This window comes from Paroedura picta, chromosome 4 (genome assembly GCF_049243985.1).
Source record: "Paroedura picta isolate Pp20150507F chromosome 4, Ppicta_v3.0, whole genome shotgun sequence".
Lineage (NCBI taxonomy): Eukaryota > Metazoa > Chordata > Lepidosauria > Squamata > Gekkonidae > Paroedura > Paroedura picta.
The window spans coordinates 91,250,181-91,276,489 of record NC_135372.1 but is presented as its reverse complement, the minus strand read 5'-3'; the positions used below and the strand labels follow the sequence as shown (position 1 = coordinate 91,276,489).

Below are 26,309 nucleotides of genomic sequence, written 5' to 3'. Positions count from 1 at the left end.
GAAGCACTTCCGATACTGCCCGGTCGCTCTCTCGCCGTGCTTCGAGGACGCTGTCTCCATGGCAACCAGCTCCGCGGCCCTTGCGCATTCCGTCGGGGGTCGTGAGCCGGAGCCCGGGGGAAGAAGCCGGGGACCTGCGGGAGAGCGAGGCCGTGGACAGGAAAGGACATCTCCGCGGAAAGATTGGCGGGGGCTCTGAGGAACGCCGAGACTAACGTGCGGCGGAGAAAGTAACGTGTGTGCCGGTGTCCCAGCACAGGTTGCTCAATCTCGGGCGTCATGTCGGTGATTGTGGCACAAGCTCTCCACATCTTTGGGTTCCAGTCTCGCGTAGCAAACAATATTTGTTTCTTTGACGAACAGATAATAGTGTATCCCTCCGGGAATAGCTGTGTGAAATACCACATAGAACAGAAATGGCAGAAGTTCATTCCAGGTAAACGAGCCACTTACGTCGCTCTCCTACAACTTCCTCATTCTTCAGGGTTTTGTAGAGGAGGGGATGAACTTTCCCCCCTATTGCCCCGTCTTCATAATCAGAAAGGCGGGCTTTGTTTATATACAGCAGCCAGGCCTATGAATAAGCAAGTTTCTCCCACATATTGGGCTGTTGTCTTTTCAGCTGTAGAATTTATACATGCAGTGTTACTCAAAAGTTAGTCTTGCAAATTAATCAGTGAAAAGTTGGTGGAGAAGTTGGGTTCAGGACACAAATAACACATCAAAAATGAAACATATGGGGGTGGAGAGCAAGTGGTGAACCTCAAGTTTATATTGCTTGGTACTTTCGAAACAGGATTTTCGTTTTTGTGTGTGCCCCACCTTTTTTTTTCTCCCAGTATCTTTGCAACAGAGAAATTCCTGGGATTTGGATTATATGGATTATTGCTCAAGGGGAAATTGAAATTGACTACCCTTTGGCCCCAGCTCATTATTTTAAAAAAGTTGCATTAAACTAACTGAATCTTTTTTCTGTGTACTTTATAGGCTCAGAAAAGAGCCAGGGGATGCTGGCACTGGCTATTAGCCCAAACCGACGATACCTGGCCATTTCAGAGACAGTACAGGATAAACCTGCTATCACAATCTATGAACTGTCATCTGTCCCATGCAAGAAGCGAAAAGTCCTAAATAGTTTTGATTTTCCTGTTCAGGAATTTGTTAGTCTGGGATTTTCTCCTGATTCCAAGTATCTAGTGGCTCAGACAGGACCTCCTGAATCAAACCTAGCATATTGGATGTGGGAAAAGCAAAGATTAATGGCAATTGTCAGAGTTGACAGTCAGAACAACCCCCTATATCAGGTATGGTGGGAGAGAAAAATCTTCTGGGGTGCATTTGGATACTTACTTGGATTGGTATAATCAACCAGTAACACTGGAGCTGCTTGCTTTTTCCCTGTTGAAAAAATACACATGCTGGCTATAAAATTCTTCCAAAGGATAATAGAAGCTAACCATGAATTTATTAAAACATTTATATTCAATCTTTCTCTATGGTTCAAGATAGCTTACACTAATACTCATTTCCCAGGTGCACCAGGGAGAAGGGACTGAAACTTTCCCCCAACTCTATTTGATATCATATTTTCCTGATTGGCTCTCCCAAGTGAGCCACTACTTGCCCTGCTGCAGATATACAGGCTATCCCATCAGTACACATGTTTTCCTAGTGGGCAAATAGTGGCTCTGGGGGCCATTTATTTTGGGGAAATAATACAGGGGGAAAGCACGTCTTTCTTGTATGCCATAGTCATGATCTGAATGGGATATGCAATCAATCACCTAGGAATTAAGTGTTTAGCAGGCAACTTTTAGAATACACGTGCTTAAATTTTGCATGGGAGACATGGACTTTGTGGTATATGAATTTCCTTTGAATTTGTGGTATATGAATTTCCTGTTAGGATTTCCTTTCTGTAATCACTGATCGTCAGATATCAGATACTATGCCATTATTCCTTGTTAGCTTAATAAAGTGCAAATGTGCTTTTGCCCATTTATAATATGCTGTGATTGCTCAGAGTTTAGTTAACTAGTGTCAGAAAAGTGACCAAGTCCCTCTTCACATTACCATCAGGTAACAGGCAACCTGAATCAATACTATTATATTCTTATCCTGTGATTTCTTCAAGGAGGTCAGGACAGTGTACATGATTCTCCCCTTTTTACTTTATCTTCAAAATAATCTTAGGAGATAGGTAGTATGTGTCACTAAATTGACTGGATAAAGGTCACCCAGTAAACTTCATGATTGAGAATTAGAATATGGGATTCTTCCATGCAACTCCAGTACCACACTAGTGGTGATCTTTTTTGGGTTTTTGTTTGTTTGTTTGTTTGTTTGTTTGTTTTGCATGCAGAAAGTCTTGCAGCATGGCCAGTTTAAGCATGGAGGGAAAAAATCCTGCCTGAAACCTTGACGACCATTGCCACTCAGAGCAGATGATACTGTGTTAGACAAGCCAATGTTCTGTGTTACTATAAGATGACTGTTATATCTGTGGGCATTTGGCCACCGATGCAAATGAGGGCTTCTGCCAGTCAAGGAACTAACCAATCAAAGGAACCTATTAAGGTCAAACCAGATTGCTTAGAGCCAATCGGATTGCTCTGCTTAGGGCCAATCGGATTGCTCTGCTGAGGACCAATCAGAGACAGCAGAGGGCTGCCTGAAAGATATAAAAGTGCATGAGTTTGCCTTTTTTTCTCTGTTCAGTTTTTGGAGTTGCTAAGTGAAAAGAACTGTTCTGAAAAATTGGAGTCTGTGTTCACTGAACTTAATAGTGACTTCACATAGTTTCACTTCTTTTCATAAATAAATATATAAGATACACTGTTATAAGGAATGAGCATTTATAGTATTGATTTAGGTGAAATCTTTCTTACATCCATTATAACATTGCAGACCTAGATATAAATTGCAGTCTTAAAAGCACCTTCCTAGAATTAAGCCACTGCATCAAATGGGATTTACTTCTGAGTAAGCCTCCTTAGGATTGTTTCCATAATTTTTATTACTTTTGTTATTTTTTTTCTTAATTCAAATATTTGATTGGGGGAACCACTGTCAACAGCACAGATTTATGTACAATTACGGGTTCTTTTTTACATTGCCAAAGCTGGTGTGGGGGGGGTACCTAACCAGGAAAATATTTGTTTTTTACAGATGAAAAACAAATAGATACATTGATATGAATAAATGTATGGTTATCCAAAATATATGGAGTGTATATGTGTGTATTTATGATTGTGACCACTTTGTAAATACTTGATATTTTTATTCTTTGTCAAGGCTATACATTTAAAATGTTCCATGTGACCTGTAATCTTGATGCTTCTCAGATGATCATTTGTTGTTTCCCAGGTGAGCTTCAATCCACAGGATAATACCCAAGTTTGCGTTACCGGAAATGGCATTTTCAAACTTTTCCGATATACAGAGGGAACCTTAAAACAAACCAACTTTTTGCGAGGGGAGCCACATAACTACCTTTCTCATGCTTGGCTCTCTGAAGAGAAGGTGATTGTGGGCACTGACACAGGCAAGCTTTACTTATTTGATTCTGGAGATTTACGCTGGGAGACCAGTATTGAGCACAAAGAGCTACCCACTCATGCGGAGAAGGAGGAAGCCCTACAAGAATCAGAAAGGTAAGGCAGCCTTCAAACCATTTAGTCTAAAACAATCATCCACAGTCTAGTAGATAATGGGTTGAACTAGGATCTAGAAGCCCTGGACAAGTATCCCAAACACAATTTTACTAGCAATTTTGGAAAATGTTAGTGGAACCAATAACGTTCCATCTTATCTACAAAGTTAAGTATTTTGTTTAGATTTTAGATGTTGATTGCTTGCCTGGAATACTAGATTTAGGTCCAATTTAAGTATATTTACTCAGAAGTATGTTCTATTGAGTCCACTGGGATTTACTTCCTAGTAAGTGCGTGCAGAATTACAGCCTTCAACCACAATGGTTGGCAAGAACTACATGACCCCCACCACTATTAAAACACAAGTTTAATATGAAAAGTAATTCAATGTACAGAATCTATGAGTGGCATCTGGAATGTGTATAATTTTCTGGATGCTACTGATGAACTGAATCTCTCTCCTTTTTTTTAAAGCCTTATTGAATTTCCTGCTACAAGTTCCCCTGAAGTCTCTAGTGACCTGATTTTTGAACCTGAAACACAGCATCAAACATCTCTGCCTCGAGTCTCTGCTGTTGCTACATATTCCAAAGGCTTTGCTTGCTCAGCTGGCCCAGGAATTGTTCTGTTATTTGAGAGGTCAGAAGAAAAAGAAGGTTATAGAGAGAGCCGAGAAATACGGGTAAGTAGAGGTGTCATAGATAGGAATAGTATATTTGACAACTAGTATGAAGCATCCTGTCTCACAGAGTAGAGGGCAGTAGATGCCTAAGCCAGTTCTTAAAAACTTGCTGACATTGGAAGATGCATATATATGTCAGGTTGTAGGATGGTTCCAGGAGATCTGACCTATATCTCCAGCAATCTCCTTACATGAGACTGTGCAAAAGGCATCTGTTAAATAATGGGGAAACCATTTCTTTTTAAGGGAAAAGTAATTTTGGAAGGTTGAGGCAGTTTGACTGATTTGTAAGATATAAAGGTGATCAAGTATATTGAAAATAATGCTTTAAAGGTACCATAAACGTTATTAATGCCATCTTGCTATCATTGGCTGTGGAGATGTACTTGTTGCTCTACTGTGCTTGAAAAGTGTGTATGGAGGACAGTTATCTAACTACTCTGGCTTACTGCATAGATTCCACAGGACCAGTGCAGCAGTGACCCAAATCAATCAGACAAGCAGGAGGTTGTATGTATTGCCTTCAGCCCTGCAGAGGAGACGCTCCTCATCAGCACAAATAAGAACCAAATCTATTTGCTTTCCATGGCCTCTGCTGAAATGAGTAGGGTAAGTTTGTTCTGCCCTCAAATCTTTGAACAGTAATAAATTTCTTATACTTGTAGAAGTTCAAATAATTGTGATGCGAAACAACTGACAGAAACAAACCAATGGCATTGTAACATCAGCCTCCCTACATTTGGGCAACACTTCAACAATACTGAAGGAAGATTAAGCAACAGTAGCAAGTACTTACCTGGAACTATGTGTAGCTGACATTTTTGTGATATTTCACTAGGGAGAAACAGCTCACTTTGAATATCTGAATTGCCCATTACATTCTTCTTCTATTACTGGCTTGGACACCTGCATTCGCAAGCCCCTTGTTGCTACATGCTCATTGGATAAATCTGTCCGCATCTGGAACTATGAGAACAAGTAAGAAGCCATATTCTGCTGCACTGCTTTAGGTTAATACATATACGGTCCCCATTCCCTGAAGAGGAAATGAGCCAATATAAGGGACGTGTCAACCCTATTCTGCTAAATAGCAGTTGCTTATATTTGTTCAGAAAAGGGAGTGCTACTAAGAGATGATGGTTAGAATAGAAATGGGTCTGTCTGTCTACTGACCAAGAGGCAAGATTTAAATATATTTGGAGTGTGTCCATAGGGAAGGTTCAAAGAGGATGAGTATACTTGCTGTAAGTCACAGGAGTACTGTATATTTTGCATAACTATATGCCATGATTCTAAACCCAGAAAAAAAATATATATTTACACCCAAGAGACTTAGGAAGCTGGTTGATTCTTACTTTATTTTCATCATATATCATTAGAAAACGTTTCTTTAGAAATTTCTAATGTAAATACATTTATGTAGAAGCAAAGCTCTTTCATTGGTTCTGTTTAGGATATTTAATAACTTAATTTGTAACTTGTCCTTCCAAGTGGGCTCCCAAAGTACCATCTATGGAGCTTTGCAAGTGCTCTCCCACTGAAGCCTACTGAGCTCTTTGCAGTACTGCTCCTGAGAACAAGGAGCCCTCGGGAACAGCATTGAACATAACAAATGTTGTGGGTTTCTTGGTAACTTTCAAGGGATATAAACTTAACAAATTAAAACAGGGCAATTGGAATCTGCTCATCTCTATCTTGCCCATCCAGAAGTAATGACTGAAATGATCTCACATGAACCATTCTAGCCTAATCAGCATTTTTCGGGGGATGGCAGTAGTGGCAGGTTTGCTGAAAGTGAGCTGTGTTCTGTCTGTTCTTACTACAGCTCACTGGACCTATACAAGGAGTACCAAGAGGAGGCATATGCGCTCTCCCTTCACCCTAGTGGCCTATATGTTTTGGTGGGCTTTGCTGACAAACTTCGACTTATGAATCTGCTAATTGATGACATCCGGACTTTTAAGGACTTTACCATACGAGGATGCAGAGAGGTGAGGGGTAAAGGGGTGGTGTTTATGGGGGCACAAGGAGGAAAGGAAGAATATGGATTGTGAACATATTAGAAGACGCCAAGGGCAAGGTGCATTTGGTGATTGGTATCTTGCATCTAGGTACAGAGAAATTATATGAATGCAAACAAACGGAAGCTGCTTGCTAGAAGATCTCTAAATTACTCTGGATAACAGTGACTTTCATAGAGATATGTGTGTATTCTTTGCTTCATATTGGTTCCTGCTTCTCTCTGCAGTGTGTTTTCAGTAATGGAGGTCATGTATTTGCAGCAGTAAATGGAAATGTCATTCACATTTACTCCTCCACCACTTTTGAGAACATCATTAACTTGAAAGGACATAATGGGAAGGTGAGTGAATGTCATCTATACCCTCTTCTATAATAGTAATAAAGTGTGTTGAACAGGATGTATCTGAAATTGCAAATCTTATAAGATGCTGTTTTTGAAACACTGGCATTCTTTTCTGCATTAGAAATTACAGAACAGGAGTGAACAGCCTATCCTCATTACAACATCAAGTGTTCCAAGGCCCATAGTTCTCTGTTGGTAAAAAATACATTTTGATTCACTTTTCACAAACCAAAGAATCAGTTATTCAGCTTCCCATCGTATTATATAATTTGTTCCTAGGAACAGAGAACTCACTACAACCAAAACAAAGTACTTCTAAGTCCCTTGGATTTCAGTTGGAGAGCTAAGCACAGGCTTAAATCTTTTATTGAAATCAGGGCTTAAAAGTGCTTAATTTTGACTGTTTCATGTCTGTAATAACAAAGATTTCTATTCTTTAATGTTTATTCAATGCTAAACTGTACTAAGTACCCATTACATCTGGTACCCATCTGGTACATACTAGGTACCCATTACACCCAGCAGACATTATATCTGACATTTCAGGCTGGTCCCATCTTGCCTTAATGTCAGAGAGATTTGAAGGAGCAAATCAATTCCTACTAGACTGTCACCAGGCCTGTCTCACAGACCAGAAAGGAAAGACTTTCCAGGCCCTGAGCCCTGTGAATTAATTTCTTCAGTCTATCCAGAGTTCTTTTCTCCACAACCATAAAGATAAGCTGGGGAGCAGCCCAGTACCACTGCACCATTGCCAAGCACCAGTATGGTCAGGTCCAGAGGTTCAGGTGTGCTTTGGGCTATGGTTGGGGAGTAATCGGGTCCTCTTTCCTTTGCTGCCACATTCTGTTTGTTAGAAGACTGTGCCTTTAAAGGGCAGGGGATGCACTGCATGAGCCTTCCTTTCACTTCACATGCCCCTGTTAATGGCTTCTTGTGGCTGTTACACTGTGGTTGTTGGTTCTCCCCATCTATTAGGGCCATGTTAGCATGCCCTTATGACACCTTGTGGGAGTGACAGCACAGTTTCTGCTGTGTCCTATACAGCCCCACTGCAAGGGTGTTTGCCCAGTCTCCAGCCTCTGCTCTTTCCCCTTTGAGTATGGTCCAGCAATGTCACTGTTGCACTGGGAAGTGTATCAAAGAGGAGAAGAAAAACACAACCCTGAGATTCAGCACTATGGTAGCCCATCCCCCAAAAGAAGATGTGACCTTTTCCATATATTCAAGGGGGTGGACTATCATAGTGCTAATTCTTTTCTATTTGTTCATGAGCACCCCACTGGAGCTTTGAAGATTGTGAACTGGACCTAATTAGATTGATGAGCATATGAAATACTGTACATCTTGATGAGTTGTCCGTGTTGCATCTCAACATGGGTAAACATCTCACTGTGAGTAAATGGTTTAATGGTAAAACTCTATGTATGATGTTTTATGTACAGTTTAGTTAATTTTATAGAGTGCTGACTGAATTAGGCTTTGAACTGATAAGCATTTGGCATTGGTCCTTGTATATGGATAGAATTTGTACCTTTTCACATGTATTTATATGATTGGGTATTTGTCTCTATACTTGTCTCTGGAGTCGCGGACACAGGGTTGCAATTGGAGAGACAATCATAACACTGCCAACTCCCATGTGGAGTGCCATAGGGGGTGGTCCTCTCTCCAACTTTATTTAACATCTTTAAACACCCTCTTACCCAGCTGTTACATAGGTTCAGGCTTTTCCCCAGAAACGCTAAGTGTGAGACGGGTCGATAGTTGTCGGACTCTTGCAGGTCTAAAGATGGTTTTTCAGGAGCGGGCGTACCACTGTTTCTTTTAGTCCCTCCAGGAATTCTCCCTTTGAGAGAGAAAAGTTGATTATCTCCTGGATGGGGGCTCTTATTCTTATGTCGGATGTTTTTAGAAGCCACGATGGGCAGGGGTCTAGTGGGCATATGGCTGGCATATGGCTAAGAGCAGTAAGTGTAATATGTTTTGTTGTATGTATTGTTTTGCCAAGTAAGGACTTTTGCTCTTGGAAAAAAGAACAAAACTTTAGGAGAAACACAGCCAGAGGATGCCAGTGCTCAAGCCTAGCACTGACTGAACTGCTGGTGATGTGTCTGATGCCTAAAGCTGTAATTATTGTGTCTTTCATTTATAAATCTTCCCCTCTATTGCTACCATTTTCTTGTGCCATCATAAAAAGTTCATGCCAGTTGCTCAAGAGAACAAAAAGTCCCAAACAGAAGCACTTGTATTCTGTTGTAGAGTCACTTACTTTCTACCAGTCCAGTTGTTCTTAACCTTTTTGAGAATCTGATGAAAGCTATGGGCACCACCCCAGAAAAAAAAGTAATAGAAAAGCAGTTATGATGATTGTACATTACCGGAACATTTCCAGTAGCATCTCATGCCCTCCTACATTTGTTTGGAGTGAAATATTACTGTAATAACAAAATCAACAATGTTTTCCATAAAGACAATTTTCAAGGTTACAGGAAGGAAATCAGGAAAAAAAAACACAAATTTTTATCCCTGGTTCACGGATCCCCTGAAACCCATTCATGGACTCCTTAAGAGTCCATGAACCCAAGGTTAAGAAACTCTGCTCCAGTAAGTCCATTGCTTAAAAAAAACAAACAGCGACTCTTGTGACTCATGGTCAAGAGCTTGGGCTTCATGTATATGCTCATTATTTCCTAGGTGCGCTCAGTCATCTGGAGCATGGATGACTATAAATTGATCTCCTGTGGCACAGATGGTGCAGTTTATGAATGGAACCTCCAAAACGGCAAGAGGGAATCTGAGTGTGTGCTTAAGTCTTGCAGTTACAGTGGAGTGGCCTTATCATCTGATGGAAAAATAATCTTTGCTGTTGGATCTGACCACAGTATCAAGGAGATCTGTGATTCCTCGGTGAGTTCATGCTCCTGCATTGTTGGCAGGATGATATCAAATAGAGTTGGGGGAGAAAGAGGTACTTTCCCTCATATGAAGCCAGTGCTGGGCCCATAACTGTCAATGTCTGGGGTTGCCTATCTGTTCCACATGATGCTGATTACATTTCCATTTCTCTTCCTCCTCTGTGACAGACAGCCACTTTCCCATCTACAGATAAATGTTTGCACTGTGGTTTGTTACATAGGGCATAACATTGTAGAACTTAGTGTGACTCCTGTCTTTTCAGATCTTGCGAGAAGTGCCTACTTTTGACGTTGCCTACACTTGCATAGTGATATCTCATTCTGGCCGCATGGTGTTCACTGGAACCTCCTCTGGGGCCATCCGGTCCATGAAGTACCCACTGCCTATGTATAAGGAATTCAATGAGTATCCAGCCCATCATGGTCCAGTCACAAAGGTAAAGGCCAAATATACATATCAGCCTCGAGTCATGTTAATTGCCCTGGCCCTTGTGTAGATCTTTTTTCTTGGCCAACAGCATCTGCTAATGCAGAGGTGCCCAAATGATATTGCTAGTAGAGTAAATGATGGATGTTCAATCATACCAAAGTTGTATGTACTTATCACACTTCAATGGAACTTAATCAGAATTGGTAGTCACCAGACACGATCAACTCAGATTGCACCAATCAGTGAGGATGAGTTCCATCGAGATGCTCCCAACCCTTGTCTCAGCACATGTTACTCTTATCCAAACGGAACTCACGTAACCTGAGTGAGTTCAGGGAAGCTCAATGTCAGCAAAGGACTGTGTCCTGACTGAGTTACTCTTTTCATTTGCTTTGCAAGTAGAATTATGTCAATCAAAGCAGATAATTTTTGTCCATTCTAGTGTGAGGAGGCAACCAGATCTCCAGTCAATAATTATGGTTGTGGCATTCCTGAACACTGGCAGAGTGCCTCAGAGACTCCCCCTTCCAATCAGCCCATTCCTCCAGGGGAACTGGTCTCTGCAGTCTGGAGAGGAGCTTTCTTTCTGGGGGTTCTCCAGGTCCCACTGGGAGCTGGCATCCCTGAACAGTGGCAGGCATGCTAGCCTCTAGCCAGAACCTGGAGATCGCACTTCTTGGGTTTCTTGAAGGCTGAAGAATATTTCAGGGGTTTCTCACTGGTAAAAAAAAAGTTGATAAAAGTTGACATAGAGGCAGTAATTGAGAAATCCTCTGTAAGTTCTTTGCCAACCAATGTTTTCATGTTTGATTGTAACATACAACTGTTTCTAATTTACTTTGAAATTGACTGAAATGAAGAACGTACAGACTGAAAAGTTTTTAGTTCTTCAAGCAAACTTTGCTATCAATTGAATATTCTCATTGAAGGAAGAAACTGTGACAATTATTATGAATTATTGGATGTTTATTGTTATTAGCAATTACTGCTACACAGCATTTCTCTTTGTTTCCCACCTTGAGCCTGGCACCCCTGCACCTCCATGGGATCCAAAGCCACAGAGTCCCCCCTCCCAAGCAAGCCAAATCATTGCAGAGTCAGTCCCCACCTCCAAAACAGCCATTTTTCCCTGGAGAGCTGATCTCTATAGTCTGCAGATGCCCTCCAATTCCCAGAGATCTCCAGGCCATACTGGAGGTTGGTGACCTCTGAGTCAGAAATGTTCCTTGAGGTTTGGAGGCGGAGCCTCAAGACTTCAGGGGTGAGCAGGAGGTTTCACCAGAGCCAGTCCCCAGGAAGGCCACAGTATAGGTGTGCATCCTAGCTCCTGTTGTTTCCCTGGGTGCAATGGACTTTGCCTCTAGTTCTATAACAATGTTCCTCAGCCATCACTGAAAGTGTTCTGAGTCCCTCTAGTGGACATATGAATGGCAGCAATAATTGCAAGTTCTGTGGTCCTTTGGAAGAAACTTGGCTCAAAGATCTAGGGAACAAAAAATTAGGCTCTGCTCTGTATAAAGCAAATGAAGCTTTGGCATTGCCTATTTGAGCAATATGAGGAAATTTTACTTTTGCCAGAACTTCCATTTTGCTGCAAAGCTGAGCGCCTCCAGATTGGGACGGCCTCTAGAGCGCCCGCCTCCCCCAGCAGCATGGGAGCGCTCGCCCAAAACAGCGTGGCTGCTAGTGGTGGCCTGTGGCCCTCTGCTTGCCACGGAGCCACCCGCTCCAGAAGAACCTGCCTCTACAGGGGCCTTCCCGCCTGCGGAGCCCCGCCACGGTCCTCCGCCCACCCACCAGAGAGCCGCCGCCTCTACACAGGCCTTCCCGCCTGCAGAGCCCCACTGCCCTCTGGCCGTTGCTGCCGAGCCAGCCGCTCCCAATGGTCCTGGCCACCAGTGCGACGCTCACCAGTCACTCGCCGTACAGCTGCCCCCGCCATTGCCTGGCCACCGCCCTTTCCACCGACAGGATGCTGGCCCCCAGCCCTCCGCGCACCTGCCGCCACTCACCCTGATCCCTAGCAGCCTGCCCGCCACTGACCTCCTTGCGCCGCTCAACTCAGGTACGTCCCCCCCTTGGCCCGCTTTCCCTGCTGCTGCCCACTAGCGCCCATTGCATTCCTGAATGCAATGGGGTTTCCGGCTAGTTTACAAATAATCCTGAAAGCAAAAATAAGAGGTCTCAGAGTTCAGTATGTCTCTTCTTATTTTCTCCTAGATGTCTGTAACTTTTGATGACCAGTTCCTTTTAACGTCAGCAGAGGATGGCTGTCTGATTATCTGGAAAATATATGATAAAGAAGGAAGAGGGCTGAAAAGGGAGAGAGATGTTCCGTACTCGGATGAAGTACTGATCACTAGAACAGACATGGAAGAGAAGGTTTGTGCAGAACATGAGTACAATTTTGGATATTTCTGACATGCATCCAGAGTTGCACAATATCCTTCAAGTAGAAAATGTCTGAATATCAATTAATCTCAGTGTGGTTCAGATCTTCATGCAGTAGCATCATTACCCCAACAGAGAGGTTACTAGAATGAAACCCCCAGTGAAGAATTGAGGTATAACATGAAAGACTGTCTATGGAGGACTATAGACGGGATTTTTGGATGGTTAGGTGGATAACGAATTGATTGGAAAACCACACCCAATGAGTAGTTGTCAATGGTATTTCATCAGATTGGAGGGAGGTGAGCAGTGGGGTGCCACAGGGCTTGGTACTGGGTCCGGTTCTTTTCAAAAAATGTAGCAATGATTTGGAGAGCCAGTTTGGTGTAGTGGTTAGGAGTGCGGACTTCTAATCTGGCATGCCGGGTTCGATTGTGCGCTCCCCCACATGCAACCAGCTGGGTGACTTTGGGCTCGCCACGGCACTGATAAAACTGTTCTGACCGGGCAGTGATATCAGGGCTCTCTCAGCCTCACCTACCCCACAGGGTGTCTGTTGTGGGGAGAGGAATGGGAAGGCGACTGTAAGCCGCTTTGAGCCTCCTTCGGGTAGGGAAAAGCGGCATATAAGAACCAACTCTTCTTCTTCTCTTCATAAGGGGGTGGAAGGACTACTCATGAAATTTGCAAACGACATTAAATCAGGGGGATAATGAAAATTCCAGAAGATAGAGAAAGAGGTCAACAAGATCTGAACATGCTGGAAAAGTGAGCAAATGGAAAAGGATAAGTGCAGAGTTCTACATCTGAGTCACAAAAATGAGAAGCATATGTACTGAATGGGAGATACACTTCTGGATTACTGTTTGTGAATGAGATCTTGGGGTACTTGCAGACTGTAAGCGCAATGTGAGCAGACAGTGTGATGCAGTGGTAAAGAAGGCAAATGCAGTCTTGGGCTGTATCAACTGAAGTATTACATAAAAATTTGCAAGATGTTAACCCTACTGTATAGTGCATTGTTCAGACCCCACCTGGAATACTGTTTGCAGTTCTAGAGGCCTCACTTCGAAAAGGATGTGAACAAAATTGAAAGGGTTCAGAGGAGAGCAATGAGCCTAGGGACCAAGCCCTGTGTGGAAAGGCTGAGGGACTTAGGAATGTTCAGCCTGGAGAAGAGGAGGTCAAGAGGTGACATGATTGCTATTTTAAGTATTTTAAAGGTTGTCATTCGGAGATGGGCAGGGAGCAGTTCCTGTTGGCAATAGACGATAGGACCCACAGTAATGAGCCTAAACTATATGTAGAATGGTATCAGCTACTCTGAGAGTAGATTCACGTGACATAGCAGCAAAACATGTATGTGCTTGTGTTCCTGTTTGATACATATGCTGAGAAGCATGCATGTGCTGACATGCCACATTAGAGTTTTTTGCATGTACCTTTCATCATGTAATGTGAGAAACAGTCCTGCAAGACACTTCCCACACAAGTAGGCACAGAAGTCTCTTTTATTTCGTTTGATAATTATTATACGTGAACATTTATTCATTGACATCTTTTGCTAACGCTCCTATAACTCTTTGCAGACTCAGATCATGTTAGAACTGAAAACTCGTGTAGAGGAGCTGAAGATGGAAAATGAGTACCAGCTACGCCTCAAAGACATGAATTATAATGAAAAGATGAAGGAATTAACTGAGAAATTCATCCAGGAAATGGAATCACTGAAAACCAAAAACCAGGCAAGGGATAATGGCTGTTGCATCTCCCTTCAGTTAGCCTGTCCCTTCCCATCATGCAAGGTCTGGTGGGATTTAAAGGTGTCATCTCTGTATTTTTCAGGTTTTAAAAACAGAGAAAGAAAAACAGGAAATACAGCACCAGGATCAGCTTACAGAACTAATGGAGAAGCAGTCAAGGGAGGTGCAAGACTTAGGTTAGGAGAGCTATAAATAAATACTGCTCCTAAATGTGAGAAAGGTCTTTGATCCTCATGACAAAGTGGAAGGGGGGAGAGAAAGCAAATTTAAAAGCAAACCTATCGAAGTTGCATCTGTATTTCATCTGTAGTGCTGAAGACGTTATTGCATAATCTGAATCTTAATAGCTATATTGGGATTAATTTGCTGTAAACAGAATTGATTAATTTTGGCTTATAAATATACCAATGAAGTTGAGAAGAAACGGAAGATCTAAAAGAAAGATGCAAAGAGCCCTTGCTTGTACAGACATGGTCTGAAATAAAGTTCGATGATTTGGGGGTGGGTGGGGGGTTCAAAGCATCCTATCCATTCAGGCTACCCAGAACCAATTGTTTAGCTTGCTATTCTTTCCAGCCTATCTGTTGTACTGATCAAATTGAATGGAAGGACTTCAAAATTATGTTGTCTCCATAACAAAAGCATCAGTGTTTATATAGGATACTCTTACATTATATTGTTCCTGTGCAGGAGGGCGGCTTCTACCTCGCTTACAGCTTAGCTCTAAAGAGCCAAAACAATTAGTCTGGATATTCTTGGGTAAACATAAATATAGGATTCACACAAATATTGCATCCAAGCTAATGACGATCTATGAGAAATTTGGATCAGAGGCTTCACATCAGCAAGTACCAACAGATTGGGAGACTGGTACCTTTTTGCTTCCTGAAAGCTATAGATGGTACCAAAGAAGGCTGTATACCTTGCTGTTCTGTAGTGTTTGTTTGTTTTCTTTTTCTCCTTGGTCAGAATCTGGCAACAACCAGAAATTGTTGCTAGAATATGAAAAGTACCAAGAGCTGCAAATGAAATCCCAGCGAATGCAGGAAGAGTATGAGAAGCAGCTGCATGAAATGGAAGAGAACAAGAGCCAGGCACTAGAAGAGCTGACAGAATATTATGAAGCAAAGCTGACTGAGAAAACAACCTTGTTGGAAGAGGTACTTTGTTTTAAATTAGGGCTAAATCAAGCCAAGAGTCCTCACAGGGCCCTGGGAGGCTGCAAGAGACTGAGCTCAGCTAGCTTTCCCTAGCCAGTGGAGATCTAACTCTGCATTGAGAGATTCCTATTTCTGATAATGAAGCAGGAGGCAAACAGGAAAAATAGAATTCCCAGATCTTTGACCTTCTCTCCTTAGTATCAGAAATCCTCACATTTCTTTACATATCTCCCTGCAGAGTTAGAAATCCTTCTTGCATGGCAGGCTGGCCTAATTCTGAGACCACTCCAGAACTAAGGGCCAAGCTGCACAACATACTTGACATGTCAGATCATAGGTGTGTGACTGGCCTCACCGGCCAACATATGTCAGGATAGCTCACCTTAAAAAGCAATCATTCACTCTGTTAGGAAGCGCTGCTGGAGGACAGAAGGAACAGCCACTTTCCTTCCTGCCTCACTTTTGCCAGCCAAAAGAAGAGAACGCTGTTTTTTTGTACCCAGAGGAGTCTCAAAATAACTTACAATCACCTATACTTCCTCTCCCCACAACAGACACCCTGTGAGGTAGGTGAGACTGAGAGTGTTCTGAATGAACTGTAACTGGATTAAGGTCACCCAGCTGGCTGCATGTGGAGGAGGAGTGGGGATTCAAACCCAGCTCTCCAGATTACAGGCTGCAGCTCTTAACCACTACGCCACACTGGGATAGTGTAGGTTTTTTTCTCTAGTGCTGCATACAAAATGGAATGAAAAAGCCTGTTTTCCTTTTGCCTGAGGAATGGTATACCAAGTTAGCTGTATCACCAAATTCGGTCTATCATATGTTTATCCCACCCTTTGTTCAAGGAGCTTAGCACAGAGTACGTGAGGTTTCTGTTTTGTCCTCAGCATGACCCTGTGAATGGGCTAGGCTGAGACTGGTCCAAGATCACTCACTGAGCTTCATTGCTGAGTGGGGATTTGAACACAGTCCTATTCTCATGTGCAGACCACTGCACCACACTAGCTTTCAGTGGTTCAGTACAGCTGGCTGTCACCATTCCATAAACACATGTTCCTTTTAGAGATTAGGACTGAGCCTCCCCCAGTATCAGTTTCCTGGTCTCCTGACTTGCAATAGAAGTTAAACGCCCTTGGCACTGTGGTAATCCATATAATTATTTTATCATTTTATCAATCATTAAGATCTCCAGCAGTGTAACCGCATGTTGCTTCCTTTAATGCCCATAGCCTAAGGATGTTTTTGTTCATTGCTACCCTGGGACTTCATCCTTTCAATTCTTCCTCTTTTGCCATTCCTACCGTTCAGGCTCAAGATGATGCAAGACAGCAGCTTCGGGAATTTGAGGAAACTAAAAAACAGATTGAAGAAGATGAAGATCGAGAAATTCAAGATATTAAAATTAAATACGAGAGGCGGCTTCGAGAGGAAAGAGAATCCAACCTGCGGCTAAAAGGGGAGACAGGAATAATGAGGAAGAAGGCAAGTTCAGCTTTCTCACATGGATTATATTTTCCAAGAAAGCAGTGTACCACATGAATGATGCAACAGTAAATCACAACCATGGCAAATTTTAAGCTAAAATGCTACAATTTAAAATCTGCCATCTAGCTACCATTAGTGTTAAACCACAGCCACAGAAATATCAGTAAAATTACAATAGTAAAGAAAAATCATTAGAATGCTAGCAAAGTCATTTCCATTGGCATTACCATGTTGAAAACATAGTTGTCATAGTACCTACATAGAATGCAGAACAACACTTCTCCTACCACTTGAAAGGAGAGGGGAAGATATCCGTGGGAGAATGCAATCCCTAGGGCAGTGGTTCTCAACCTTCCTAATGCTGCCACCCTTTAATACAGTCCTTCATGTTGTGGTGACCCCCAACCATAACATTATGCAAGTGTTCTTTCACAGAAATTAAACCAAAACTAACCAGTGGCCAGTGAAGATCATGATTGTATATAAATTGTTTTTTCCCCAGGGTTTCTCAATTCAGTTCTGCCTCTTGTCCCACCATGCTGATCTCACTCTTATCCGCTGTTCCAGACAGATGAATGCTCTATCTCGATCTACCCGGGAAGGCTGTTGTGTGGATGGCGCCCCTCTGGCCAAGCTGCTTGCCCTGTCGCAACCTCTGTAAAAGGGTCGTTTGTCCCCCAAAGGGGCCTAAACCCCCAGGTTGAGAAGCACTGCCCTAGGGTATACTAGTCAGAAATCGTGTAGGGCTTTAAAGGTAACAGCACTTTGAATTAAATCTGAAGCAACTAAGAAGCCACAGTTTAGCCAAAATTAGAGCAGTGTGCTACCTGCTGCCCATTTCTGTCAGGTCATGAGTTACAGCATTATTAACTAGTTGAAGTTTCTAAGCTATCTGCAAAGACAGCCCCGTGTAGAAAACATTGAAATAATCAGTGTAGGAAGTCACTAGTTCATGGATGGCTGAATCCAAATCTTTACTTGAGAGACGCAATCATAATTCAAGAAAAACTCTAAGTTGTATACCTTGTATTTAAAGCTGAGTGACCCCATCCAGAGGATACCCCCCTTTGTCTATCACTTTTTAAAAGTATCAAGAGCAAAACAAAACCATGTGCTGCTAACACACAAGATTCAGGAGAACAGCCGTCACTTAGTGTTTTTCCCTGAGAGTGTTTAAGGTACAGAGCAGTTAGGGTAGGTTAGAAACCATGCAAAATATCCACTTCTGTCAGCAAAGCAAAACTTCTCCATGTCCCCTTCCCACTACAGTCCCAAATGTTCTTGAAAGGCTGCTTCTAGTAACAAGGAACCCCTAGAAGAGCTTGAGTGGAGCATCTGAGGTCTGTGCAAAATGGGGGAACTGATTCCAATTCTCTCTTAGTAGAAATTTTGCACTGGATCCAATCCAGAATTTGCCATCCTGTATCTTATGCATTCAGTCAATGAGCCTGTTGATTTTCTACAGGACCCAAGGAATTCTTAGTATACTTTATCTCCCCTCTTCCATTATTTTTGAGAGGAATCATGTACAGGCTCTGAAAATATGATCGATTGCCTTACTGTGATAAGTATGTTCATGCTTGCTTTCACAGTCAGTCTTACTGTGTCCTGGGAGAATCTCCCAGTTTTCAACTCTAGAGTGTAAATATTGAATTCACTGGATGATAACCTAATTTATGGTGTCGTATGTCTATCTATTAGAGCAGTATCTCTTTTCAGCTGTAGAAAGCAAGAATTTTGGTTTGTTCTAGTTGTCAATTCTTATACTGCTGTTGCTGGATAAGACATTTGCTCACTGTTTCCAGCTTGGCAGATATCCTGTGTTTATCTTACTAGTTCAACAGTCTCCAGAAAGAGATTGAAGAGCGCAGCAGCGACATTGAGGCCTTGAAGGCAGAGCAGCAAAAGCTGCAAGGAGTCATTAAGGCCTTAGAAAAGGATATTCTGGGGCTGAAAAGGGAGATTCAAGAAAGAGATGAGACAATTCAAGACAAGGTGAGACATACCTGGGAGGTTCATTTTGTACAATTTTATATTTGTTCCATTCCTACATCTCCAGCTGCCTTTGGTGTCCCCATCTCTAGTTGGCAGGAAAGATCTGGCTGTGTAAAGAAGGCCTCTGTATTCTTGTCTCCCAAGCTAAACTTGATGTTCCCTAGGTATTAATCTGGGGCTCTGATCCTCTTTATGACACTGCACCACACAGGCTCTGGATGAGGGTTGGTAAGGTCCCTGTTTCTCTTCAGCAACTTCTCATTTATATGCCTGTTTATGTATCCCAGGAGAAGCGAATTTATGATCTGAAGAAGAAAAACCAGGAGCTGGAAAAATTCAAATTTGTACTAGATTACAAAATAAAAGAGTTGAAGAAGCAAATAGAACCACGGGAGAATGACATCAAAGCCATGAAGGAGCAGATCCAGGAGGTGAGCAACTCTCAGTCTTGATATCCTTGAAGGCCAGATCGGATCACAGGTGTTATTTACAATTGTATCTTCTCTCACACATCTCTATAGATGGAGGGAGAACTGGAGTGTTTCCATAAGCAGAACACACAGCTAGAACTTAACATAGCAGAACTGCGGCTGAAGTTGAGAGCCACAGACCGAGAGATGCACAAAGAGATGCAGAAGGTTTGTTTAGTAGGACTGGCATAGAAGTGCGGATTATGTTATTAACAATGATGTAGAATCAGTGGGGTGGGCTAATATTAGTTGCTATAAAGGTTCTGGGTAATGTGAAACACATTAACATTCTTTTACCAAAGAGGCTGGCATGAAAAGGATACAATTTGTATGCACCTACTGGGTAGGTATGTGGCTAATGTCTTAATCCTGATCTACTATTAGTATGTATAATAGTTGCATTATTTGTTTTAAATTTATAATTTTCACTGAGTGTATTTCAGTAAGAAAATAGTCATACATTTTAAAAATGAATATAATTATTATTGTGAATGTAAAGAGGCTATTTTTGGTCCTTTGCAGGCTCAGGCATATATAGTCAATGGCCTTTGGAGTTCCTTTTTCTTTTTTACAGTTCTGTAATTCAATAGTATTTTTCTTCAGAGTCTGGTATTTGCATTTTCTGGTAGAAGAAGGCAGTTCACACGTTGATCCCAGTGATGGGATATCAGTTGATATACTTGCATATGTGAATTGGTCCAGAGTTTGTTCATGAGGAGTGAGAGGACTGGGAATATCCAAGGCAAAGGAAGTCCCAACAAACAAACAATGTATTCTGATGAATCAAGTTTTAACATGTTCCTGGCTGCAGGAGCGAGATATGGAAGCACTTATCAAGCGATTTAAAACGGATCTTCACAACTGTGTGGGCCTCATCCAGGAGCCTAAGAAACTAAAGGAGAGCATCAGGGATATTTATGAGAAGTACGTTCAGAAGGCAGATATGGTGAGTTCTCCTTTCTGCAGAAATTCCCTATCATCTCCTTGTAATGGACTCCAAAGCCATTGAGGTCCAAACTCTTCTCTGGGAAGCAACTGCTCCCCCTGGGTCGGTGCACTGCCACAAACCAGGCAAACCATACAAGCACCTTGGCAAGCCTGTCAGAAAACACATAGGTTCTGGGGTATTATTGCATGACAAGAAAACCATATCAGTTAAAATATAAGAAGAGAATTTATTTAAATGGAATTAAACATAGTACACATTTTCAGACTTTAATATGGAAGAAAAGCAACAACACTAGCTGGGCCAACATAACACCTAACTCAAACAGGGATTGCAAACAACTGAAGATTTCTCAGTTGCAAAGTAGGTACAAACATTCCCTAAGGAATCCAGGACAAAAACAATAAGGCTCCCGTATACAAAGCAAGGAGCTACATATTGCTCCTTAAGGCCCAAAAGCCATGTTACTTGTAGCACCCCTCCTTTTTAAAAAAGCCAACTGACCCACTACAGTTATATCCTTGTGGCCTCCTAATCAGGTGACTCCTATTAACCCAGAATATGGAGTATATAAATAAATTTTCTCAAAGGATAATGAGATGGTTTTCCCTCAGAGTTTCTAATAATCCTACTAATTGGAGCTCTAATTGGAAATCATCCCTAAACTTCACCACTACCTTGAACTTTTCATGGATGCTTTAGGCTGATCCTGCATTGAACAGGGGGCTGGACTAGGTGGCCCCTTCCAACTCTTTGATTCTATCTTTATCCATTGGCGCCTCTTAAAATTTGTGAAATAGCCCTGGGGGTAGAGAGTGTCCAGCTGTCCGAGATGGAATAGGGCCAATCAGGGTGTGGCCAGCGAAGCGAAGCTGGCCGCAACCTGATTGGCCCTTCCCCTCGAGCTCCCACCCTCCCTCCTTGCCTGCTCGCAGTGGCATCGCTGCCTCCAGACAGGGCTTTTCCGCCAAACGGGAGGCTGGACCACAGAGATGCTGCCAATGGGTAGGAGCCGGGGGGGGGGAGGCTTTTCAGCCTCCCTTTGGCTGCAAAGCCCTGTCGCCGGCTTGCGGAGGGGCTTGCAGCTGGCAGGGGCCTTCCCCTACCCCTTTCCAAGCCCATTTTTAGAATGGCCTTTGCTACTAGTAACTGATAAAGATGGAACAAGGAAAATGCAGGAATCTTTCTGTCCCCAACAACAAATAGGCTACCGGCACAAATAACAACATCAGTAATTTTAGCTACCTATGTTATTAATTCTTAAGCACCACTTTAATAGGGAAGGAGAACCAAAATTTCTGCATTCCTATTGAGTTGACTTCCTTTTTTTTTCTCCAGGTGGAAATTGTGGGTGTTGACACAGACCTGCATCAGGAATACACAAGGCAGCGAGAACATCTCGAGCACAACCTGGCAACACTGAAGAAGAAAGTGATAAAGGAAAGTGATATCCATCGTGCAGACTATGTGCGCATCATGCAGGTATGAGGACAGGAATGAAGAGAGGTCTGCTTCACATCTGCAGTCTGCTGTGGAGGGGGAAGGTTCAATATGCTCCAGGTAGATCCTTTTTGTACTTTCCCAGGATATCCGGAGACCCCCAAATTCAACAATAATTTCCAATTTGGGATTTAGAATATCAAGGTGTCTCTTGAAGGGATGGTAGGGGTAGAAAGGGAACAGAGGACAATATATTTATTGGTTGGAAAAGATGTTATTGTAGACCTGGTAGGTGTGAAGACCATACAGGCATGATCAATTGCTTTATTCCTTCAACCTCCTACTTCATCTGCTCCATTTATCTTTAACCCATCATCATCATTTTTAGATTTATTACCCACTGCTATCAGCAAAACCATATTGAAATAGGTTACATAGTAATAGAACCCCACATAAAATACAATAATATTATTAATCCCCCCATTAAAATTATGTATCTTGGCAGCAAAAACCTATAATCTCCCCCCCCCTCCCCCCCCGGATCAACTAGCTCCCTCTCTGTGCGTCATGGGAGTACTCTATGGGTGCTGGTGTACTACCAGGCGATGGTCTAACCCAGTGATGATCTAACCAGGAGGGGCCATCTGATCTCCCATGCCCTGGCTTCAACCAAAGACCTGGCAGAAGAGCTTTGTCTTGCAAGCCCTGCAAAATGTAGGGAGCTCCCGCAGGGCTCTCAGCAGTTCTTGGAGCACATTCTACCAAGTTGGGGCCAGGACAGAAAAGGCCCTGGCCCTGGTTGAGGCCAGGTGAACTTTCCAGGGGCCAGGTACCACCAACAAGTCAGTTCTCACAGACTATAAAGCTCTGCAGAGGGCATAAGGCAGCAGATGGTCCCTCAAATATGTGGGTCCCAGACCGTGAAAGACCTTAAAGGTCAAAACCTTGAACCTGATCCAGGCTGCAACTGGCAGCCAATGCAGCTGGATGTGGGCTCTCCAAGATGTTCCTTTGAGGAGTCTAGCAGCTGCGTTCTGTACCAGCTGCAATTTCCAAGTCAGAGTCAAGGGCAGGCCACCGTAGAGCAAGTTACAGAAATCAATTCTGGAGGTGACTGTCACATGAATCACCATGGCCAGGTGCTCTGAAGACAGATAGGGCACTAATGGCCTCGCCTGGCATAAATGGTAAAATGGCTGGCAGGCTACCCTCATAACCTGTGCCTCCTTAGAAAGCAAGGCATCAAGGATCACCACCAAAATTTTGGCCAGAGGTGCAGTGTTAAGTTGCGTCCTAGCCAGGATAGATAAACGTTCTTCCTGACCTACCATCTTCCTTCCTAGCCATAGGTCCTCCGTTTTGCAGGCGACTCTGCTTGAGCCACTCAGCTACAACTTCTGGCAAATGATTGCGGGGGGGGGGGGGGTCTGGGAGGCCATCCATGAGGAGATAGAGTTGAGTGTCATCCGCATATCAATGACAACCCAGCCTGAAACACCAGACCAGCTGAGCCAGAAAGTGCATAAAGATGTTAAAAAGTGTAGGGGAGAGCACCGCCCACTATGGGACCCTACAAGAGAGTCAAAAGGGGCACAACAACTCATCCCCCACTGCAACCCTCTGTGTCCGGTTCTGCAGCAAGCAGAGCAGCTACTGAAGGGCTGTCCCATGTATCCCTGTCCTGGCGAGGCGATAGGCCAACAAATTGTGGTCAACTATATCAAATGCGGCTGACAGATCTAACATCATGAGGATGGCCGAACTGCCCTGATCAGCTGGCATCAGAGATCATCCGTCAGGGTGACCGATACCGTCTCCACCCCATGGCCAGGTCATAAGCCCAATTGGTATGGGGCAAGTGCCAAGGTTTCCTCCAATAATGCCAGGAGCTGGTCCGCAGCGGCCCTTTCAACCACCTTACCCAGAAACGCAAGATGTGAGACTGGGCGGTAGCTGACTGGGTCCCGAGGATCCAGTGATGGTTTCTTTAGTAAGGGATGAACTACTGCCTCCTTCACTTCCTCAGGGAATTCCCCAGTAGACAGTGGAGACATCATGTAGGGATCTGCGGGGATGATGTAGAAAAGATTATTCAGGATGTGTTGTGTCTTGATCCCACAGGAAAATGTGAGCCTCATTAAGGAAATCAATGAATTACGGAGAGAGCTGAAGGTCACTCGCACTCAGGTCCATGATCTTCAGTCCACATTAGGGCTCCTTAATAAACGGAAGAAGTTACCCGGACAATCTGCAGGTGATTATTGTAGTTACTTATCTCTTGTCCTTTACTTGCTTATGGGGGGGGGGGTTCTCCCGCTGTCATTTTTTTCCATAGTTTCTGAGACATGAAATAGATGATGTCTCATATTTGATCAGCATATGGTAGGATTAGCACATACAAGTTTTTGAGCTACAGAATGAAAATCCATCTGATCCTAAATCACCAGGTTATTTACTAATGTAAATATTCAGTCACTTTAATAGCACAACTATAAGTACAGGTGATTGTCCTAATGATAGTATCTTATGCGCTTGAATCACATATATGGAGTATATTTACCATCAAGAGATTTGCAGGGAAACAGTGTATTGTAATGACTAACAGGCTGTCATTTGTCCAAGGCTATTACTATGTCACAGATATATATGGCAGTGATACACATAAAATGGGAGTCAATATGAAGCCCTGTTGTGGTAGAACTTGCAACCAGGGACAAACTGACCAGGACATTTCCCAGTGTCTCTCTGCCCTGGTGGTCAGACGAAAGCAGGGTTAAGTCTCAGTAGCTCTGCCAGCACTGCAAGGGCCACTTGACTTTATCTTCAACAGCAACATTGATTCATGTCAGCTCCCCAATTGGCTTCTCACACAATGCAGTGAACCTTACAGCAGTGAAGCAATGCCCATTTTAACTTTTAAGTTTGTCTCTTCTTACAGTTATCCCTTAACCCAGCCTTTCTCAACCTTCTTATCATTGACCACTACCACATGCAATGAGCCTCGGCCAACAAGGATTTTTATGGCTGGGGCCCACCCCCTCCAGGCCCGTTATTGGCTATTTTGGGAGATATATGGTCATATCACCCTAAAAAAATTAACATTAAAATATATTAAAAATAAATTAACTTCCACTTAATCAGCAAAACCCTTCCAGGGCCATCACAAAACCCCAGAGTTTCACAAAACCCTGGTTGAGAAAGCCTGCCTTAACCATACAGAATTCCAGTTTTGACTCTTGTCTGCTGGCATAAGGCCCTGTTCCTGTTTCATCTGTCAGCAGAATTTCATTAACTAAAGAGGAAGGAGGGAGTAGTTCCTCCCCATCCTTTTCTCACTGCTGCTTACTGACCTTGGTAGGTGTTACTCCATGCAGGTCCCATGACCTCAGAACTAAACTTTCCACGTGTTCATGCTCTGCTACTGAGCCATGACCCACCCTCACATTACTAAGTATGAGACAATCATGTTCTCCTTTTGTTTTTCTGCCACACTTCTGGTTACCCATGTCCTAGGCCATTTCCCAGAAGTATTTTCTGCAATTATCAAACAATTTGACTTTCTATTTCTCCCAGCTCCCTCTCCTGAGAGGCACCAGAGTCCAGGTATCCCGCGGCTGAACCCAGAGGAGGAAGTGGAGAGGATCATCGAAATGCAACGGATAGAAATTAAATGTCTGCGAGATCAAATACAAGGGCAGGAAAAACCCATTGCACTCAGGGCTATCTCAGATGGGAAGCTTCCTGTGCTGGAGATGGAAAGACGCAGTGGTGTACAGTCACAGTGACCTGTGTTTGGGAAGCCTCATGCCACAGCTGTACCAGTTTGTCTGCTCTGTAATGTTAGGACTCAGGTCTGGCTTCCCACGCTCCCCAGGTGTTTTCTTTTAGTATCTCTGTTTTGGAAAGAGAGACAGAAAGTGGGAAGGAACAATAAACAAGCCAGGCTGGATTTGTCTGTGTATGCTAATGTATGCAAGTCAGCAGGCAGAAGAACTGAACGAAAAGACTAGGCAGGGAAGGAAGCTGGAAGCTGACAGATGAGGTTAATGCTCCACTTGAGAGAGGCACCTTACATCATTCTCCCCTCTTCTTCTGTCCTCACAACAGTCTTCGGCGGTAGGTTAGGCTGAAGGTGTGTGACTCACCTAAGGTTACCCAGCAAGGTTCCATGGCAGAGTGGGGATTCGAACCTGACTTTCCCAGATCCTAGTCTGACATTGTAAGCATTGCATCATGCTGGGTCTTGTCTGATTGTCCACCCATTCTCTCAGATTCTATTCTGAACTCCCTTTTCTTATATACATTTTAGTTATTGCTCTTTGACATTCCATCATACATCATATGATCCCTATGGTAATGTTTAAACATCCCTTCAAAATAAGATACAGACACGCCACAACAATGAAGTGTGTTGTAAAGGGCTGGGGGGGGGGGAGAAGGTGTCCTTCGGGGCCCACCTCCAATTAGTCGAAGGACCGCATGTGGTCTGCGGCCCACAGGTTGGGGATCGCTATACTAGACCGCAAATAGCTTTCAAGTGCCATTCATTAGGTTGTGTGCTGTTTCAGATATGCTGGTCTGATCATGGAGTAGCAAATTGGCTGGTAG

The 26,309-nt window shown here is 43.2% G+C and overlaps 1 protein-coding gene across 1 annotated transcript; it reads left to right on the top strand.

Moving 5' to 3' along the window:
• Window positions 1–8: 8 nt before the first annotated feature.
• CFAP57 (cilia and flagella associated protein 57) lies at window positions 9–25,650 on the top strand. Its single transcript, XM_077334127.1, has 22 exons — window positions 9–436; window positions 988–1,304; window positions 3,367–3,653; window positions 4,128–4,335; window positions 4,792–4,944; window positions 5,174–5,313; window positions 6,161–6,326; window positions 6,584–6,697; window positions 9,398–9,610; window positions 9,882–10,055; window positions 12,269–12,430; window positions 14,029–14,184; window positions 14,285–14,378; window positions 15,172–15,362; window positions 16,674–16,847; window positions 18,687–18,845; window positions 19,133–19,276; window positions 19,367–19,483; window positions 20,127–20,261; window positions 21,600–21,743; window positions 23,823–23,955; window positions 25,275–25,650. Exons 1-22 carry the CDS (start codon window positions 280–282, stop codon window positions 25,484–25,486), a joined length of 3,750 nt encoding a protein of 1,249 aa, XP_077190242.1. The 5' UTR covers window positions 9–279; the 3' UTR covers window positions 25,487–25,650.
• Window positions 25,651–26,309: the final 659 nt, after the last annotated feature.

What these genes read in the sequence shown, in the direction of transcription:
- CFAP57 (XM_077334127.1), top strand. Translation starts at nt 280, where the DNA reads ATGTCGGTGATTGTGGCACAAGCTCTCCACATCTTTGGGTTCCAGTCT. An exon ending in AGAACAACCCCCTATATCAG is followed by an intron (nt 1,305 to 3,366) that starts GTATGGTGGGAG and finishes GTTGTTTCCCAG; the next exon opens with GTGAGCTTCAATCCACAGGA. An exon ending in CCTCTGCTGAAATGAGTAGG is followed by an intron (nt 4,945 to 5,173) that starts GTAAGTTTGTTC and finishes ATATTTCACTAG; the next exon opens with GGAGAAACAGCTCACTTTGA.